This window comes from Podarcis liolepis (genome assembly GCF_965112155.1).
Source record: "Podarcis liolepis genome assembly, chromosome: 5".
Taxonomy (NCBI): domain Eukaryota; kingdom Metazoa; phylum Chordata; class Lepidosauria; order Squamata; family Lacertidae; genus Podarcis; species Podarcis liolepis.
Genome location: NC_139556.1, coordinates 8,283,400 through 8,303,266, shown reverse-complemented (window position 1 = coordinate 8,303,266; position 19,867 = coordinate 8,283,400). Strand labels below are relative to the sequence as shown.

General features: G+C 41.7%; 2 protein-coding genes across 3 annotated transcripts in view; one reads left to right on the top strand and one right to left on the bottom strand.

The window, feature by feature from the left end:
* The window catches only part of FERRY3 (FERRY endosomal RAB5 effector complex subunit 3), a 29,656-nt gene extending 21,199 nt beyond the window's left edge, over positions 1-8,457 (bottom strand). The window contains exons 1-5 of one of the 2 annotated variants that reach the window (XM_083503404.1): positions 8,266-8,457; positions 5,534-5,723; positions 4,528-4,673; positions 1,557-1,738; positions 24-123 (exon numbers count right to left, since the gene is read on the bottom strand). In XM_083503404.1, the coding sequence (XP_083359530.1) occupies positions 24-123; positions 1,557-1,738; positions 4,528-4,673; positions 5,534-5,711 (606 nt within the window). In that variant the 5' untranslated portion in view covers positions 5,712-5,723; positions 8,266-8,457. Of the gene's footprint in view, positions 1-23; positions 124-1,556; positions 1,739-4,527; positions 4,674-5,533; positions 5,729-8,265 lie in introns of both variants that reach the window. The other variant, XM_083503405.1, reaches the window with a different exon arrangement.
* RAD51AP1 (RAD51 associated protein 1) lies at positions 8,442-19,665 on the top strand. The gene is made up of 7 exons (XM_083503592.1): positions 8,442-8,552; positions 10,857-10,912; positions 13,757-13,892; positions 14,225-14,334; positions 14,801-14,959; positions 15,721-15,831; positions 19,044-19,665. The coding sequence occupies exons 1-7, from the start codon at positions 8,533-8,535 to the stop codon at positions 19,169-19,171; spliced, it is 720 nt and encodes a 239-aa protein (XP_083359718.1). The 5' UTR covers positions 8,442-8,532; the 3' UTR covers positions 19,172-19,665.
* Positions 19,666-19,867: the final 202 nt, after the last annotated feature.

Below are 19,867 nucleotides of genomic sequence, written 5' to 3'. Positions count from 1 at the left end.
TTTAAATCAGGTACTTCATTTACCTGCTGGGATTCAAAGTGTTGTGCTGCCAGCATGTTTACGTCTTGATCCGATAGTGACTTCCCTAGTTCTTGCATCACCTTATCCATTTCAGCACCTTGCCTACAATAAAAATCTAGTCAGAAATATTTTGTTTGTTTGTAAAAAATAGATATGCATCACAATTTGGCCCTGACAAGAGACGCCCCCCCCCCGGCACCATAAACATATGTCAATAGAAGAAAAGCTGAGAATAAATATCTTTAAAACAGCATCTTGAAGAAGAGCATAAAAGACAATCAGCACTAAAAACCATTAAAGGCTTGGTGGAATGAAAACCACCAAAGAGGGGGGAAGTCAAATTTCCCTGGGGGGAGAGTTCGCGACAGGGTTTCTGCCACCAAAAAATGGTTTGTCTCCTCTCACTGCCATTATGTAAGCTGCCCTCCAGATGTTTGGAACTGCAACAGCCAGGTGGAGGATGAAACTAATGGACTATGCAGAATTGGATAAACTAACAGGAAGGATTCGAAATCGGCGGGACCAGAAATTCACAGAAGACTGGAGTAAATTTACAGATTATTTGAAAAGTATTTGTGATGATCAGACTATGTTTGTAGGTTTGCAAGAAGTTTTGTGAGGAGTATTATTGGAATTATTGCAAAAATGGATAAGGGGGAGGATGGTTAGTTAAAACAATTAAAGCCAGTATGAAATTAAGAAATGCATAAGCAGTGGTCAAAACGGTGGATCATCAGAGGTGCTGATGGAAGTCCAAAAAAGATTATATAAGTGAGGAAGTTCTGTGGTGTGTATTATAATTTATATGTTAAAATTAATAAAAACTATTATAAAAAAGGAACTGCAACAGCCAGCATGGCCAGATGATGGGGGAGGGCAGTTTACATGCTGCAATATCCATTTAGCATAGGCTTTCTTCCTTTCTTTGAAAAAGTAGGGAGGTTTACAGAGCCCAGGAAGCAACTCTGACAAGCTTAAAAGCTCTCTCTTCCCAGTGGGGAAAACCAGGCACAGAAAGAGCTTTTAAGCTGTCTACCTTGCGTGAATTTTATTTGTGCAGTATCAGCTGCCCAGCCATCAAGTGTGTGAAGCTGATATCGCACAAGTTAAATGTGTGAAATAGTGACCTGTCCCCATGAAGTGTTTCCAGAAAATTCCATGCTACACAGCTAGTGGCCAGGATCCAAAGAACTATGACCCTAAAACTAGTTCTGTCAACTTCATAAGGAGGCTTATTAAGACCCTTCCATGACCATTACTTTTAAGTTTGTAAAGGACTGCAGATTTGTTTTTAATCAACAGTGTCACACACACTCAACTCTGGCAAAGGGAAACTTCAAAAACTGTCTTCGGCGGGAACAATACATTAAAAAAGGAGGTGCATTAAAAAAAGAAAATCAACTGTCTGTGCTTCGGTTCCTGACAGTATCTAAATCTCTGGTAGTTCTTTAGAAAAACAACACACACCAGATTAATTTCTTCTCTCTTTATAATAATTTTAGGTCTAACAGAAAATGCCAAGTTTAAAGAATTACCTTTCTCGTAATTTTTTCAGTTCCACATCTCTTTCACTTATCAGTTCAGAGATGCTAACAAAATAATTGTGTTCCAGATTTAACAGCGTTTCAGAAGCAGGAGAATGGATAAGATCATGATAGACATCTGCAAAATCTTCATCCCAGCTTGGGTCTTCAGGTCTTGCATATTCCAATGTTGCCTGGAAAATTATAAAATGGTGATAATGTGCCCTGCACATGAAAACTTAAAAAAAATTAAAAATTAAATTGTTATACTGATTGGTTGCCTGTGGGACATTTTTGTTTTGATAAAATTTGTGGGTTTTCCCTTGAAGATTTTGCCTCCATGGTTCAGAATCCATGTGCTGACAACTTCAGCCATAACTAGGAAACTGGTGATCTCTCCCACATTCATTCTTGTATAGCAACTGTCAATAACTCAAATAAAGCGTTTTTTTATGCTCCAACAAGATGCTAAGCACAAAAAAGGCACTTTAGTAATTTTGCCAACTGGCCCACAAAGGTTGGTGATCCCTGATTTGGGCCATAGTTTCCCAAGAGGTGTCACATAGTTTTAAGATGCTGATTTAAGGTAATCCGTCAAAAGGGGGCTTTGATTCAGATCTATGATTCTTAATTTGGAAGTTGATGCCAATAGTCCCTGGAGAAACAAGATTTATGAAAGGAAATCTGTGAGAACTTGAATGTGATCAGGGGACACCGTGGGAGAATCAACTCTATGTAAACTTTTCATAAATTCCTATTAGCTGATATTTGACTCCACTGATTGAACCAGATTGATCCAGGGGCTAACGACAGCTGCTGGGTATGTGCCTCAACAACAGCGGATGTGTATCACATTTATTGGGAATGCCCTAAGATACAGGATTTCTGAAAATTAATGTGAGATACAAGACAGCTACAATTCACTATTCGATTCAGTATCCTACTATTTGGCTATGTAAGATTTATATAAGGTTATGAAGATATGAAAATGATTGATGAGCATATGCCAATTAGAAGCACTGCCAACCAGAATCTGAGAACACATACCAATCACACCAGGGAGGTTTTCATTCCATTGTTCTGCATTGTTTCAACTTTTCAACTCCTCTTGAAAAAGTTTCTAGTCCATCAGGCTTATTTAGGCAATTAAGAATACATCTTTCTACAACAGGTAGCTGATTTCTCATTTTAACTATTTTATATGTTACTTTTATTGCATGGGTTTTATGAACAATTGTTGTAAACCACTCTTGATTTTTTTTTTTAGGAATAACAGTATATAAATATTTTTACAAATGAATATAAATAATAACACAGAGGTACAAAAAATTATTCGGTATCATTCTTCCTTTTAAACCCCATTTGTTTTGAATAATTATTGCTGTTCTGTGTTTATAAGAATCTTTAGAAAAGGCAGTAAGATAACTTTAAAATGTTCTTTATCTGCATTAAAGATTGTGAACAGTATGTTAAATAATATCAATGGCTCATACTGTCAGTGTTTAACAGTACTTTCCTAGTACAAGTGACTTTATTGATCAATGCAAACTTAAGGCAATACAGTAGATTACAGATGTGCAGTATTTTTTGCTCTATTGGACGCACAGGAGGGGGAGAACAGGGAAAAAATTTTTTTTCTTGTTCTCCCCCTCTAAAACAAGGTGCGTTCTGTGCGTTCAAGGTGCGTTCACCCAAAGCCTCCGGAGCCTAGCGGGAGTTCCCGCTGGGATTTGGATGCTTTGGGTTCCTTTCGACCTGCTCTTTGGGGCTGGCGGGGGGGAGCGCTCCTTTCCCCGATCACCAGCCTCCAAACCAGGTCGGGGAACAGCGGGAAGGTGGCACTCCGCCTCCCCGCTGTCCCTCGAGCTTGTGGGGCTGGTGGTGGGGAGAAGCGCTGCTTTCCCTCACCGCCAGCCTCCAAACCACGTTGGGTTTGGAGGCTGCTATCCACAAGCCTTGGGAGCCCGGCGGGCACTCCCGCCGCGGTCTGAAGGCTTGCGGATAGCTTCCTGAAGCCTGGAGAGCGAGAGGGGTCGGTGCGCACCGATCCCTCTCGCTCTCCAGGCTTCAGCGAAAGCCTGCATTCGCTCCATAGGATCCACACACATTTCCCCTTCATTTTTGGAGGGGGAAAAGTGTGTCCTATAGAGCGAAAAATACGGTAATCAAATTATATTTGTTAGTGCACCACATACCTTTAAACAGACAGGAGTGGGGCACTTCAGCTTCTGAACTATAACTCCCATCATTCCCAGAAAGAAAAACTCAGTACCACCAACTACAGTAGAACCTCTACTTACGACTGCCTCTACTTGGGCCTGATCCAAGTCGCGACCGCGGCAAACCCGGAAGTAAATACTGGGTTTGCCACGATTCGCGCACCCGCAGAAGTGGCTGCCGCCGTCTGCACATGCGCAGAAGTGCGTTGCCACCAAATGCGCCTGAACACAACGGCACTTTTACCAGTGACCTGGATCGACTTACGGACGGACCTCTGGAACTGATTATGTCCATAAGTAGAGGTTCCACTGTACTTAAAAGATTCTGTGCACGCACACACAGTTCTTAAGTATCTAATATATAATGCATTAATAACATTTTTGCCAGTGTTTGTTACAAACGGAAAAAAGCAAACAAACTAAAAAGCAATTCATGTAATAGCAGAAAAAGGGAAGGCATAAGCCAAAGATGAAAACTCAAATCAGCCTTCTAGCAATAATTAGTTGGTAATGCCTTGCGAAGTAGTTTATGTTCAAATTAACCATCATTCGTTAGAGCCAGAGAAGGGAGGAAGGCAAATAACTGAACAATGGAAAAGCAAACTCATTCTCTGAGCATGGATCCTGATGGAGCCAAAACAACAGTAGTTGGTTCATGTATTTCTAATCAGAGAGTGAAATAGCCAGTAAAGAATGAGTATGCTACAGAAATAAGTTCCAGCATCATCTTCTGAAGCATATATAATGCTATGGAGACTTCTTACCTCAGTATAAGTTTTGGCCCAAGCATTTGCCAGTTGGTGTAAATCTACTTTGCCAGACTTTACAGCTTCCAGGGCTGCTTCTGCTTCTTCATCGTGATCTTTTATGGATTCCTCCTCAATGAATCTATTCAGGGATTCTTTTAAATCTGAAATAATGGCAGGTTTTTTGGGGGGCCATCCATCAACTGAAATGCTTATCTTATTAATTTACAGTCATTATAAAGGGTAAATTCAATTTTTAATGGTTACTAAGAGGACATACATAGGAAAGGTTGTAAGTTCCACACATTTGGTGTTCAAATCCCTCACATCCGATTTAATATTATTATGCATTACAGTTTGGTGGTCTGCTTCACAGGTGGAGGGATCATTCCCACAGCAGAAAGAAGGGAGGAGGAAGAGTTCAGAGAAGGGAGGGAAGGAAGGAAACCCCCCCCCCATGACTTTTTAAAGAGGAGGGGAGGAAATCTGAGATCAAAATTAAAGCAAATTATCTGAGATCAAAATTAAAGCAAAAATTAAAGGCAGAGTTAAAGGAAAAACCCAAGCACAAGGGAGTAGAACTCCAACAAATGCTAGTCCCTTATCTCTGTCTTGGGCTAAACACAGTGCAATTCATCACATGAATGTATCCCATGCCATCCAGATAATATGTCTATAAAGCACACAGTTTATTAGCCACTGTGGCAAACAACGCCCCTTTTAAAGTGATTATTCCATTATTTTAAGTGATCACAGTATCTTGTGGGTCATTTTATCCAAATGATGCGACTGAATACGCAACAGGAGTTTCGCCCCTGCCCTTGGATCTGCAGGGCAAAATAAGCAGCTATGAGTTATAGCCTCAACTTCCCTACATCCAAAAACAGAGTTTTGCATGTGCAATGGGCCACCTATGTATCTCCCTCCGACGTCTGCAGATGGCATTATGTGAAGTCCAAGTTCTTTAGAGGCCCTATGCAGCTGTGAGAAAGTCTATGTTTGATGGTATAGAAGAAATCCTTACCATTTTCTATGAAGCATGGCAAGTTGTAAGGGCGCATCAGATGCCTATGCAAATGGGTAGCACTTTCTTGAACTGGGAATTTCAGAGGAACTGTAAGCACAAAACGTTGGTTTCCAGCCCTGAATTCATACAGAAACCCTCTCTCCTTACTACAGATTGTTCCTTGGTCACCCTTCATTTCAAAGGCTTCCTGCACTGAAGCAAAAGGAGAATGCTATTACTGTTATATCTTTACACAAACACAAAGGAAGGGCAGAGGAGCCAGTAAGTGAATTTTTAAAAAGTAAAACAAAAAAGGAGATTGAAGACATTCACATTTGTTAAAAAATAAGGTATTTTCTTATTTTATTCACCCTGCAGAAATTAATATTGCAGTAAATAAGATTTGCCAGATGTTCCCTGGACTAAAACAGGACACATTCACAGAATAGCACCACTGTTGTTTATTTTTAAAGTGGTGGGTTATTTGTTTGTTTGTTTGTTTTAAAGATCTGATAAGGCAATTGCAACCTCCAGTTAAAAAATGAAGTTTACAAACAAAGTACAGACAGATACCATTTTAGGCACATCTAATAAGTGTGTGGGGACGTGGGTGGCGCTGTGGGTTAAACAACAGAGCCTAGGACTTGCAGATCAGAAGGTCGGCAGTTCGAATCCACAGGATGCTCTGTCCCAGCTCCTGCCAACCTAGCAGTTCGAAAGCATGTCAAAGTGCAAGTAGATAAATAGGTACCACTCCGGCGGGAAGGTAAACGGTGTTTCCGTGTGCTGCTCTGGTTCGCCAGAAGCGGCTTAGTCATGCTGGCCAAATGACCCGGAAGCTGTACGCCGGCTCCCTCGGCCAATAAAGCGAGATGAGCGCCCCAACGACTGGACCTAATAGTCAGGGGTCCCTTTACCTTTTAATATGTATGTGACCGTGCACACATGCATTGCACTGAACTTGGAAGTTACCCAAAAAGTCACAAAAAAGGGATGGAATGAGGTCTTTGCAACTTCCTTCACACACTCCTTCAAGGAATCAAGGAAGGCAAATATCATAATAGAATTAAAACTTCTACAAAATAGTTTAAAACAACCTTCCGAAAAAGATTTTAGTATCTTAGAGGAAGGAAAAACTAGCTACTATTTTGAATAGAAACATTTCTGTTAGGGGTGAGAATACAGTGGTGCCTTGCAAGACGAAATTAATTTGTTCCGCGAGTTTTTTCGTCTAGCGAATTTTTTGTCTTGCGAAGCACGGTGTCGGAAAAGTTTTGGAAAAGCTTCAAAAATCACCAAAAACCTCAAAAAAGGCTACCACACCGCGTTCTATGAGTTGCTCCTCGAAGTCAAGTCGCAACTGTATTAACGGTGTTAAGAAAAAGGAAACAAACTTGCAAAAAACGCAAGACGTTTTCGTCTTGCGAAGCAAGCCCATAGGGAAATTCGTCTTGCGAAGCAGCTCAAAAACTGCAAAACCCTTTCGTCTAGCGAGTTTTTCGTCTTGCGAGGCATTCGTCTTGTGGGGCACCACTGTACGCGACAACATTTTGTTGTAAGCCCCATTTTAATACATATAAAACCACTTCAACACACATAGTTTTATGTGTTTCTTTAAGCCTTTCAAATAGCTTCTGAAGTTAAATACATTTTAGGAAATATGTACAAGCTCAGGAGGTTGCTTGGGCAGGCCTGCTTGGACAGGGTGTTTTACAACAGGGCTGCTGCATCTTAAGACCCCAATTTCTGGTGACCTCATCTTTTAAACATATGGAACCTGAAGCAGGGTTGATGGCTCCAGCCTACTGGGGGGAGCAGGGTGCATGTAGAAGAAAGTGCATTGGCATCCACAGGCTACAGTGTTTAGAAGATGGGCTGGCTTCAGTTTTATGTAGCTTACAATATATATGTTGTTATTATTATTATTATTATTATTATTATTATTATTATTATTATTATTAATTGAATTTATATGCTGCCCTATACCCGGGGGTCTCAGGGCAGTTCACAGAATAAAATCAAGATATAAAACCACAAAATACACAAGAAAAACAAAAAAGACACCCAACAGCCCCCTCACAATAAAACACATTATTATTATTACTATTAGTAGTAGTAGTAGTAGTACTGTAACTCTCTCCCCCCCCCCCATACACAATATTTTACATTTCAGAAACCAGCTGACAATTGAATTAAGTTTGCTTATGGTCTATCCTGGCCAGAATCATTCACAAGAAAAGTAGCAGCTGCTTAGTGGGCCACTAGGAACCTGCCAGCAAGAGATCCACCAGCAGGAACCCCCCACTCTCCCAATTCCACACAAGAGAATCAATTCTTCTGAATGATCATTTGCTGGAGACCCCTGGTGGGGGAGAGAGAGAAGGCTCTTCCCAAGGGTCCCCCATGGTCATCTGGTTGGCGCTTGCGAGAAGAGGGTGGTGGGCTAGAGGGGCCTCCCTTTGGCCTGATCCTGCAGGGGTACTTCTCATTAACTGATTAATCAATTTGTATTGTTCATTTTTTTGTAGCTATTTGTTGTATTTGTTTTATATCTCCCTTGTTCTTTTTAAATTTTTGCTTCATCTGTTTTACAGTATGTGTTATATGTGTAAGCAACTTAATAAACATTATTTGGGAGGAAAAAGAGTCACCCTCCCTCCCCAACCCGGCCTTCGCCTGAGGCGACACGGAAGCAGCCCGAGAGTCCGCGTCTGCCTTGGAGAACACAAGGAAAAACCCCACAAACTCACCCGCTCCTCAACCCGCTCGCTGCCCTCCTTCGGCGGAATGCCCCTTTCCCACGAGACGCGAGTCCCCGCGTCGGCCCGGACACGCCCCGCCCACTTTCCCGTCCCCTCAACCTTCTCCTTACGGGAGAGAGAGAGAGAAAGCGAGCGCGCGGGTGGGGCGGGCTGCCTCTCGTCACTTCCGGCCTCCTGTCGCCGTCACTTCCGGCCTCTTCTCCGCGCGCGGATTCCGAACGGGCGGCCGGCCGAGGGCCGAAGCGGAGCCCCGGGATGGCGCGACCGTCGCGGAGGTGAGCCGGGTCCCCTCGCGGCAGGGCAGGAGCCTCCCGCTTGCGGGCGTTATGCGGGGAGGGGGCGGGCGGAGGCCCCGGGGCTGCTGTCGTTGTTCCTTTGTGTATAATTTTTCGAAATTAATTTTTTAATTAAATTATTAAATTTTCTTTTTTTTTTACAATTTAAAGTACTTATTTCTCCATCCTTAAGATATCCGTGACTTCGCTTCTTCTCTTCCCGTGGTTCATTTTACATATCACAAACCCCTGCATATTTTACAGAAACAACACCATTCAGTTTTCCATTATTACATTCATCATAACTTATTTACACTGTTGAATTTATCTCTTTTTCCCCCTCCCCCTTTTGCTTTTGAGTGCTTTATTGGTTGAAAACTTTATAACAGGAGTGTACAATAGATATTATAGGCAAAATGAGAAATTAAAGAAAATAAACGGTTGTTCATTCTTTAACTCATTCTTGCTTTGTACATCCATTTTCTTTTTTGCAATTTAAAGTACTCGTTTTTCCATCCGTGACTTCGCTTCTTCTCTTTCCATGGTTCATTAAACTACACCATTCAGTATTTCATTATTACATTCATCATAACTTGTTTGCACTGTTGAATTTATCTCTCCTTTTTCCCCCTTTTGCTTTTGAGTGCTTTATTGGTTGAAAACTTTATAACAGGAGTGTACAATAGGTATTGTAGGCAAAATGATAAATTAAAAAAATAAATAAACGGTTGTTCATTCTTTAACTCATTCTTGCTTCATACATCCATTTGTGATTAAATTTGTCAAGCCCTCCGATCTTCCTCTTGCGTTCCTTAAATACCCGCTTAAATTTTACTTTCTCCCTATTATTTGACTTACTATCAATTTTATTTTATACAATTATCCTATTTGCACACTGAAGCTCAGTCAAAACCTGCCAACGGATTGATCTTCTGACAGTGTTCTTTTACAGAGACTCTCTATATATCCCACTCTCTGAACATTTTTTAATTTGTAACGTCTCTTAGCCTTGCTGATAATCTCGCCAGTTCTGCGTACTCTATTATTTATTTTGCCAGTCTGACTTAGATGGGATATCCTCTTCCTTCCAACCTTTTGCAGTTAGAATTCTGCTGTTGTTTGTTTGTTTGTGTATAATTTTTTATTAAATTTTCTGTTTTACAATTTAAAGTACTCATTTTTACATCCTTAAGATATCAGTGACTTCCTTTCTTCTCTTTCCATGGTTCATTTTACATATCACAAACCCCTGCATATTTTACAGAAACAATACCATTCAGTATTCCATTATTACATCCATCACAACTTATTTACACTGTTGAATTTATCTCAATGCTGCCAGTGTTTTCAGCTGTACACAGTTATTCCCCATATATTCAACAAACGTTTTCCAGTCTTCTCTAAATTCTCTTGTTCTCTTATTCTATATGTTAAGCCTGCAAAATTCTGCACTCTTCTTTGGTTGGGACCTCGCTTGTTTTCCATTTTTGGGATAATGAAATACACAGTAGTGGCATACATAAATAGTCTTTTTTGACATGTGGGAATGTTGTTTGTTCCTTGAATTTGTATACCACCCTTCCCCTGAAGATCACAAAAAAAACCCAAGGGAGAACACAAAATTCATAACAAAGAAACAAAAAGCCAATATCCTCCCTCCCACAGACACGCTTAAAAGGCTGTTGGTTGTTTTTTTACAGCCAGGCCATGGACCGATTGAATGCTTTTGCCTGGCACCTGAAGATTTGTAAAGGGAAACATGCATTTTTATCCATATTTTTCTTTTAGCAGTCTAGGATTCAGAGAGAGAAACTACAGCAACGTAAATCTATTAAGAGAAATCTAAAATGTATTAGTTTATTTTACATTTTTATTCATAGATTGCACTTTGTTGTATAGCTGGCTGCCCCAAATTTATTTCAGTAAAACTAATTCTAATGCTCTTGTTGAAAGAAATATTAGTGAGAAAAATTCAGAGGCAGCTAGCTATACAGAAGCTACTACAGCAAAATAATTAGTAAAAAAATAAAGTGAATAATTGTTTCATATACGTATATATGTGTGTGTAATGTAAATATAATTGGGCATTGTGTGGCTGCTACAGTATCTTAAGATGAGTCAAGTGTACAGTTTCTAAATTAATTTTACTTTTACATGTTTCCCAGAATCATCATTGCATAAAGCAGTAGCAATTAAATATGAATATTTTTATTCAAATACAACAACTGCTTACATATGCATAATGGTTCCATGGGCAGACAAAAAATGACCCCTCTTATGCATTTCCATGTTTTATTCTTCTAGGAATAAGAAAGCAGTTGATTATTCTCAGTTTGGCAGTGTGGATGAAGATGATGATGGTAAGTCATTCGCTGTTCCTTCATGCCAAAAGGGGGCAGATTCAGTGGGAAAGTAACACGGAAGCTTGCTGAAACTGTTTTATATGAGTGTAACTAGAAGAAAAAATCATTGTGTTTAAGCTTTGCTTGCACTGGTTCTACAAAGGTTTATAGCAGCTTTTCCCGAACCTGTTGTACATTTAAATATGAGCACATACTACAAGCCAGTGCTATTGTTTTAAGTCTGAAGAGAAATAAAAGTTGAATATCATTGGTATATTGATGACACTGCACTTCAAATTCTGGGCGATATCTGGTTTGCAGCATTGTGATATATCACCAGCTAAGCATCTCAATATAGTGATATATCACAATGACCGAAATAACATCTGAAAAAGCAGCTGGGCTGTGGAGGGAGGGAGGAACGACCAAGAGGAAGGGAAGAAGGCTGCCCGCTTGCTTGGGCGAAGGAGTTCCTGGCCTCTCCCTCCACAGCCCAGCCTTGAAGGTGCTCCACCTGCTTGCCTGCCTGCCTGTGCGTTTGCCTCTTCGCCCTAGCAAGTGATGTGGGCTGCCTCTTTCCTTCTGGTCAGTTGTTCCTCCTGTTACTGAACTGGTCTGAAACCATCTTTGCAATCTGAACTTCATACCTGTTTCTAGCAAAGTACAGTGGTACCTTGGGTTAAGAACTTAATTCGTTCCAGAGGTCTGTTCTTAACCTGAAACTGTTCTTAACCTGAGGTACCACTTTAGCTAACGGGCCCTCCCACTGCCACTGCACCGCCGCTGTGCGATGTCTGTTCTCATCCTGAAGCAAAGTTCTTAACCTGAGGTACTATTACTAGGTTAGCAGAGTCTGTAACCTGAAGCATCTGTAACCTGAAGCGTCTGTAACCCGAGGTACCACTGTATCAAAATATTGCCCAGCTCTGCTGTCTGGATAAGGGACACGGGTGGCGCTGTGGGTTAAACCACAGAGCCTAGGGCTTGCCAATTAGAAGGTCGGCAGTTCAAATTCCCGTGACAGAGTGAGCTCCTGTTGCTTTGTCCCAGCTCCTGCCAACCTAGCAGTTCGAAAGCACATCAAAGTGCAAGTAGATAAATAGGTACCGCTCTGGCGGGAAGGTAAACGGTGTTTCTGTGTGCTGCTCTGGTTTGCCAGAATTGGCTTAGTCATGCTGGCCACATGACCCGGAAGCTGTACGTCAGCTCCCTCGGCCTTTAAAGCGAGATGAGCGCCACAACCCCAGAGTCGTCCATGACTGGACCTAATGGTTAGGGCAGTGTTTTTCAACCACTGTTCCGCGGCACACTAGTGTGCCGCGAGATGTTGCCTGGTGTGCCGTGGGGAAAATTGAAAAATTCAAAAGATTTTTTTTTTTAAAAAAAAGTCAAATTTTCGCCCACTAGGCGGGCACCGGACAGTGTCCACCCTATTTTCCATCCGTCCTGGGTGGGGATCAGATCGGATGGGATCGGATGAGATCGGACTGGCGGTCCGCTCTCATCCGATTCCTCATAGAGAGCAGCGGGGCTCTGACATCTCCCTCTCCGCACACAGTGGTGGTGTGCCTCGTGATTTTTTTCATGAAATAAGTGTGCCTTTGCCCCAAAAAGGTTGAAAAACACTGGGTTAGGGGACCGTTTACCTTTTTACTGTCTGGATATCCTTACCCAGTGTCACATAGTAGTTATATTGCATTTTAGTTTACAACATACTAGTTTTCAGTTTTTAGTTACAGAAGATACATACCATGTCCTGGGTAATGAAAGCTGAACATGCTTGAAAGACTGGCTGGGTACATGAGATAGATCACCAAAAATAAATAGAAAAAGGAGAAAGCTGGTCGATGTCTCCTTCCCAGTAATCTGATTTTAATACCCTCCAGCTTTCATTGAAGAATCCTTCCTAACAAAGTTCTGAACACACACAGCAAGGCTGCTTCATATGAAATAAGCATAACCTATTGCCTGGCTCCCTGTCTTTGGGGTGTTGAAGAGATAGCATTCTTAACTCTGGATGCAGCAAACCTCCTCGTTCCCTCATCTCAGCTGACATGTTGCAAGGAGAAGTGGGGACAGTGGCAAGGGAAGGAGGCAAAGACACCCCATTTCAGCGTCCTTTGCTCACAGCTTGCAGTGGGTGCCACTCGGGAGGAGGCAATGTTAAGCAGAGAAATGAAGTCCCCATTTCCTTTCCCTTGTACTGCTCTGCTATTACTGTGCCAATATCTCCCTGTATCTTGGTTCTCAAACTTAATCCGTTCTGGAAGCCCATTCCAAAACCAAAGCGTTCCAAAACCAAGGCACGCTTTCCCATAGAAAGTAATGCAAAATGGAGTAATCCGTTCCAGAGTTTTAAAACAACCCCTAAAACAGCAATTTAACATGGATTTTACTGTGTAACGAGACCATTGATCTATAAAATGAAAGGAATAAACGATGTACTGCAGTCACACAATCAATCAATCAATCAGTAGCTGAACTGGGTTCCACACAGTCACAAAAACAAAACAAAAAAGCCACAAAAACGCAAAACGCAAAAACAGACAGACCTCGGTGTAAAACTCAAAATGGAAGTGTGGCACTCGAAACAGAGCATGTTCAGCTTCCGAAAAAAGTTCACAAACCGGAACACTTCCAGGTTTGCAGTGTTTGAGTTCCAAGTTGTTTGAGTTCCAAGACGTTTGAGAACCAAGGTACCACTGTATTTTGTTTTAAATCATCCTGGATTACTGCAGAAGTTCTAAAGCTCTAGAATATCTTACAATACATGCTTTAAACATATTGTTAAAATGGGGGATTTTTAAACAACTGGAAGAACTTGCACTGTTACAGTGCGTCTAATGTGCTTCTGCTAAACAGATGAAGATTTTGCAAATATAACTGCACCTTCAAGCAAAAAATTAAAGAGGACATGCTCTGAGTTGACAAAGAAAAAAACTGAGCAAAAGCCCCCCAAACAGGAGATTCAGTTCCAAAAGAGTTCACCGAACAAAAGGTAAGAGAAATCCATTCATTTTAAATTTACTTATGTGTTTGCGATACAACACTGTTTTTTTCCTAGCTGTGGTTAAGAAACAGGTAGCTGGCTTTGGGGATATAAGTTCATTCCCTTGGAGTGGAGCGAATTCCCCTTGCCTACCTAAGATCAGTTTATTGGAACTGATCTTAACCATTATGGAGGTTATAAAATCTAAAAGCAGGATTTAAAGTTGGTTTCAGAGCATGAAATAGTTTCTTTGTTCCCTTTTTAATTTGTGTTGGCACTGAGGTTAATAAACTTACATATTGACAATGTGTTTTCCATAACTGTTTTTCAAATTGCTTCAGACTTCCCTTGGATCACAGACTTTACCAGAGAGATTTGGAAGTTGCCTTAGCATTATCAATGGATGAACCACCAGGAAGGAACCATAAAGTACAAGATTCACAGAAACAAGGTGATTCTTGAAGACTCTCAGTAGAAACATTTCTGTCTTGTGCTTTTTGCTGCTCTTAAAGTAGTGTTGACATTTTGGGCTGCAGTCCCACATGTATTTAGGACCAGAAATAAAAGACATTTATAATTCTCTTTTAACCAATAAGCTATTTGAGAAATATTGATGTTGATGAAAATCACAAAATGTAGAAGTTCTGAAATTCAGCCACAAAAACTAGAGTGAAATACCTTCAAAGTTCAGTTAATTATTTTGATAACTTTAAAAAGGAGAGACTGTATCTGGGAATAAGGTGAAGGTTCAAAAGTGCACATTTCTGATTGCACTGTACAGCCACAGTCTGCTTACTCAGGAGTAAAGTTCCCACAGTGTGACTTCTTTTTTAATAATGTGGTAGAAAGATAGTTAATTTTCCTAGCCTGTTATTACTAAACTATATGCCATTACTTTGTACCATTTCTGGTTTCAGCTGAAGAATTTGAGGGTGATTCCAGCTTCGGTGAAGATGATGATGTTGAATTCGTTGTGAAGAAGAAAGCTACAGGAAACAGAAAAGAAGGAAGGGAGCGAAATGCTGAAAGCAAAAAGAAGGAAAAGAAGAATTCCAAATCAGAGAGGGACTCGATAGGTAAGATTTGATTCTTTCCTGGGTGCCATTTTGGTGCTAAGCTTTCTTGCATCTGGTTTTCAGAGGTGTGTGTGGTATGCATAAAATAGCACTTATTTTAAAGCTAAGTGAAACTTACGCTCCAGGCCTTTTCACAGGAGTGTTTTATGAAATCAACTTCCCAGGCCCATGTTTCCATACTGAAGTGCAATCCTGAGAAAGTTAAGAGGTGTGCAAGTGTACAATTTAAACATCTTATTTTCAGTGTGCTCCCGTTGCTCAGTCCCAGCTCCTGCCAACCTAGCAGTTCGAAAGCACGCCAAAAGCTGCAAGTAGATAAATAGGTACCATTCCGGCGGGAAGGTAAACAGCGTTTCCGTGCGCAGCTCTGGTTTCGGTGTTCCGTTCCGCCGGAAGCGGCTTAGTCATGCTGGCCACATGACCCAGAAAAACTGTCTGCGGACAAACGTCTGCTCCCTTGGCCAGTAAAGCAAGATGAGCACCGCAACCCCAGAGTCGTTCGCGATTGGACTTAACTGTCAGGGGTCCTTTACCTTTTTTTAGCAACTTATTAGGACAAACTTTTTGTTAACTGCTCCATTGAAGTATATGTCAGAGGAATGTGCTTGTTTTTCCCCAGTAGCTGTCAAATTAATTTGCTATTTAGAAGTGACTTCCATATTTCTTAAATATAGCCTCTGTTCTGTATCATCCATCCATTAAAAATGATTTTCCAAAGTTATTTATTCTTATTTTTTTTTTAACCATGGGACTACTTCCAGCCAAATCTGAACCAGCTTTGCAGAATTTGTCAAGTTCTCTAGAACAGATTGGACAGCCTTTGACAGCATCTAGCCCTTCTTTGGCCAAGAAGCCTAACTGCACGTCACCAGGTATATTCAATGCATACACTGTTTATATGGTTGCTTAGGATACCTATATCTATGCAGAATCTTGTCTGAAAACCAGGATAAAAATATAATCATTAACTCCACCTATTTTCCATGTTCAGGTAAAGCCCCTTAGGAACCATGAATAATGAAAAATATATTAAACTGGTTTCTCATGTTAACCATTTTCCTCAGTAGCCTCTGGCTCGATTTTTGCCAGAAGACAGGCTGCTGGCCTAGGACAATTTGCTGCATTAAAAGGAGTGTGGTGTGGGTAACACAACAACAATTACAATTTATTATTTATACCCCGCCCATTTGGCTGGATTTCCCCAGCCATTCTGTGAGGCTCCCAACAGAATATTAAAAACACAATAAAACATTAAAAACTTCCCTAAAGAAGGTTGCCTTCAGATGTCTTCTAAAAGTCAGATAGTTGCTTATTTCTTTGACCTCTGATGGGAGGGCATTCCACAGGGCGGGTGCCACTACAGAGAAGGCCCTCTGCCTGGTTCACTGTAACTTGGCTTCTCACAGCAAGGGAACCACCAGAAGGCCCTCGGAGCTGGACCTCAGTGTCTGGGCAGAACGTTGGAGGTGGAGACACTCCTTTAGGTATACTGGGCCGAGGCCATTTAGGGCTTTAAAGGTCAGCACCAACACTTTGAATTGTGCTCTGAAATGTACTGGGAGCCAATGTAGGTCTTTCAGTACTGGTGTTATATGGTCTTGGCGGCCGCTCCCAGTCACCAGTCTAGCTGCCGCATTCTGGATGAATTGTAGTTTCCGGGTCACCTTCAAGGGTAGCCCCACGTAGAGCACATTGCAGTAGTCGAAGTGGGAGATAACCAGAGCATGCACCACTCTGGCGAGACAGTCTGCGGACAGATAGGGTCCTAGCCTGCGTACCAGGTGGAGCTAGTAGACAGCTGCCCTGGGCACAGAATTGACCTGGGCCTCCACATGAGTCCAAATTGACTCCCAGGCTGCACACCTGGTCTTTCAGGGGCACATATACCCCATTCAAGACCAGGGAGTCCTCCACACCTGCCCACCCCCGTCCTCAAAAACATTGAGTCTTTGAATTGTCATCCTAAAGTTTCTTGCAAGGAAAATGGAACTGAAACTTTGGGTAATTGACCCAGAAGAGCGGGTTTATTAAAAGGCATTAAGAGACACAAACTGCATAGTTAAGTTACCCACAAGGGGAGGGAGAAAGAGCAGTCATGAGCTGAAGTTGCACAGCTGCATTGTGGCACATGCTCTCTCCAAAGCAAGGAAGGGAAGAAAGTGACCTGCAAGATCAGGCAGGAGGCACAAGTCAAAACAAGAGTTTACTTGCTCTAGAGCAGGCACGTCCAAAAGGTAGATCGTGATCTACTGGTAGATCACTGGATGTCTCTGGTAGATCACTGGCAGATCACTGGATCCCCCCAAAGATGCTCAAGTAGTTTGGCTCTCCTAAAAAAAGCTCAATATTTTTGACCTGCACCCCAAACAGGTCTTCCTCCTTCCTAAAAAAAGCTAAACAACTTTGACCTGAACCCCCCAAAAGGGGGTAGATCACTTAACTCTGTGAGTAGATTGCAGTCTCTTGAGAGTTGGCCACCCCTGCTCTAGAGTTTGCTGAGACACGCGGAGGGAGGAAGGGGAAGATGGATTCTTGTGGCTGGGCAATAGGTCCCAATGGCAGGGAGAATTTGCCTTCCCATGCCATTCTAGAGCTTTCATTTGGCAGGCTGATGGGATGCAGTTGTGCAAGAATGGGCACCAGGCTGGGGCTTCTACTGGACTGCTTTTGGAAAACATGTACACAAAAAAACCCCAGAAAAAATATCAAGCCTTTCCAGATATTAGTAGAAGTTTCACTGCAGGGGTTGAGGTTCAGCATGAGCATTCTACTGGAAGCTTCAAGAGAGAACAATATGGGTTCCAGGATGACCATTCTCCAAAAAAGCACACTTAAGTCAAGGATGAAAACAGTTATATAGTATTAGAAGACAAAAGCCAGGGTGTCTGCTGAAAGAGGTTTTCTGTGGAAATGAAAAGGGAGATGCCAAGGCTATTTTTCAAAAAGAGGCATGATAGATGCTGGATGGATGTATTTAGTGCTAAGTGGGAGGTTGTAAAAGGACACAGGACTCATTCCAATGGTACCTCTACTTACATTCACCTCCGGTTACTTATCCTTCGGGATACGTACGTGGCAAACCCAGAAGTATTTTTCCGGGTTTCGCCACGCATGCATGCGCAGAAGCGGTCTACCAGCGCTTGCGCAGAAGCAGTCCCTCCGGTTGTGGAAACCTCAGGATCCAACCGGAGCTCCAGAACGGATCCCTTCCGCAACCAGAGGTACCACTGTATTGCCAAGGACTTGCCTTGGGATGGAGAGGAGGTTGGCTTTAGGATGCTGAAGAGTTCCATATCCCAGAATAAATGAGGTCCCCATTTCACCTTGACAGCTACTAATAGACAAGATGGAATCTCAGAGACAAAATGGAAACATTGGCACAAACTGGAGATGATCTGACAACAACAGAAATACCCCTCTGTGTACTATAAATTTTGCATTATGTGGTATTTAATGCTACTTGGTTCAGTTTGTCCACTGTTTCTTTCACTGGAGTTTCTTGCATCTTGTAGATTACTTGAACCATGGGTTACCCCACATATTTCCCCGTCTCGCACTGTTTTGAGACTCAGACTTTTTAAGTGAGGTTGCCACTTAATAGGAGACTGGATATATTTGAGGAGGACTCGTTGTCATGCAAAGAGTCCTTTAAAGTTTACCGCCCTCTTGCATTTGTATAGTTAAGGGCTGGATTCAACTAAGAAGGTGCACTAGTGGGAGCTAGCTCAAGAATTCCCCCATCTCTTCCTTCACCCCCAAAATTGGCTCTGATTTGCTCTGGAGAACCCCCCAAACAGTACTCAGGGAGGAGAGGGGAAATGGTTCTGTTGTGCAAGCTGAAAAGCTTGGGATGACGGAACAATTTGCAAAACATGCTGTTGAATTCCTCTCTAAATATTTCTTCTGAAGCCTCTAAAGAGATGAAATGAGCTTGAGGAAGAGTATGTGCCAGAGATGAGCTTGCGTCTTACACAAAATTGCATGTACAACACTAAGGGTTCACTGTTATGCAGACAGTGAAACATGAATACAATATTCTAGTCTACTTATTTTTCTCAATGTACCTCTCCAACTATCTTTTCAGCTACATCTGGAAGCAGTGCCATACAGCTGGGAAGAACCCACGGGAAATCGCCCACACAAGGTCTCCGGCTTGGCCTCTCTAGGTTGGCAAGAGTGAAATCACTGCACCCGAGTTTTGCCAGTACCTGAGTACCTGCGCTGGCTTCAGAGGGTCGCAAATTGAAATTAAATCCTTTGGGTGTGGTGTAGAATTTTTTTTAAATTGCAGATTTTGTTTCAGGCAGTATATATTTATCATTCTGAATGAGATAAAGTTGATGCACTTTAGAAAAGATTTCATTCTCAAAAAGTGTAAAGTGTGAGGTATTGACAACACTTAAACTCCAGTGTTGTTGTGACACACACACACCCGCACACTGAAATCTTCAGATCTAGTTTCCAGTTTTTAAATGCTGCATTTTGAATCATCATGAAGACCAGTTCACTTGTAACTTGGATATTTTGCTAAAAGCAATATTGAAGTTTCACCTTGATACATTCATCCCTTTGATAGAAAACATATTTTCAGAAATTTATGCTGTTATTTTCTGATGTTTGCATTTATGCGTGGATTTTATTGGTAAATGTATATTATGTATCTCTGTCCCTTTTAAGTGAAATAAAATATCTGTATAAAGAGCAAAGAGCTGTTTGTGTTAGCCATTTTAAGTCTTCCTTGTTGACACCTTGAGCAAAATACACGAAACAAAATGCACGAAACAACTGGTTCAGTTTCAGTTTGAGCTGGAGAAAAGTCCTAATGGCTAACAATTACAACATCAAGCACTTAACGGAAGCCAGTTCCCCCAGCTCCTTCCAGCTGATCTTTGATCACAGTCGCCATGT

Coding starts and splice junctions, on each gene's coding strand:
- RAD51AP1 (XM_083503592.1), top strand. CDS start 8,533: ATGGCGCGACCGTCGCGGAG. Junction 8,553..10,856: donor ATGGCGCGACCGTCGCGGAG/GTGAGCCGGGTC, acceptor TTATTCTTCTAG/GAATAAGAAAGCAGTTGATT. Junction 13,893..14,224: donor AAGAGTTCACCGAACAAAAG/GTAAGAGAAATC, acceptor AAATTGCTTCAG/ACTTCCCTTGGATCACAGAC.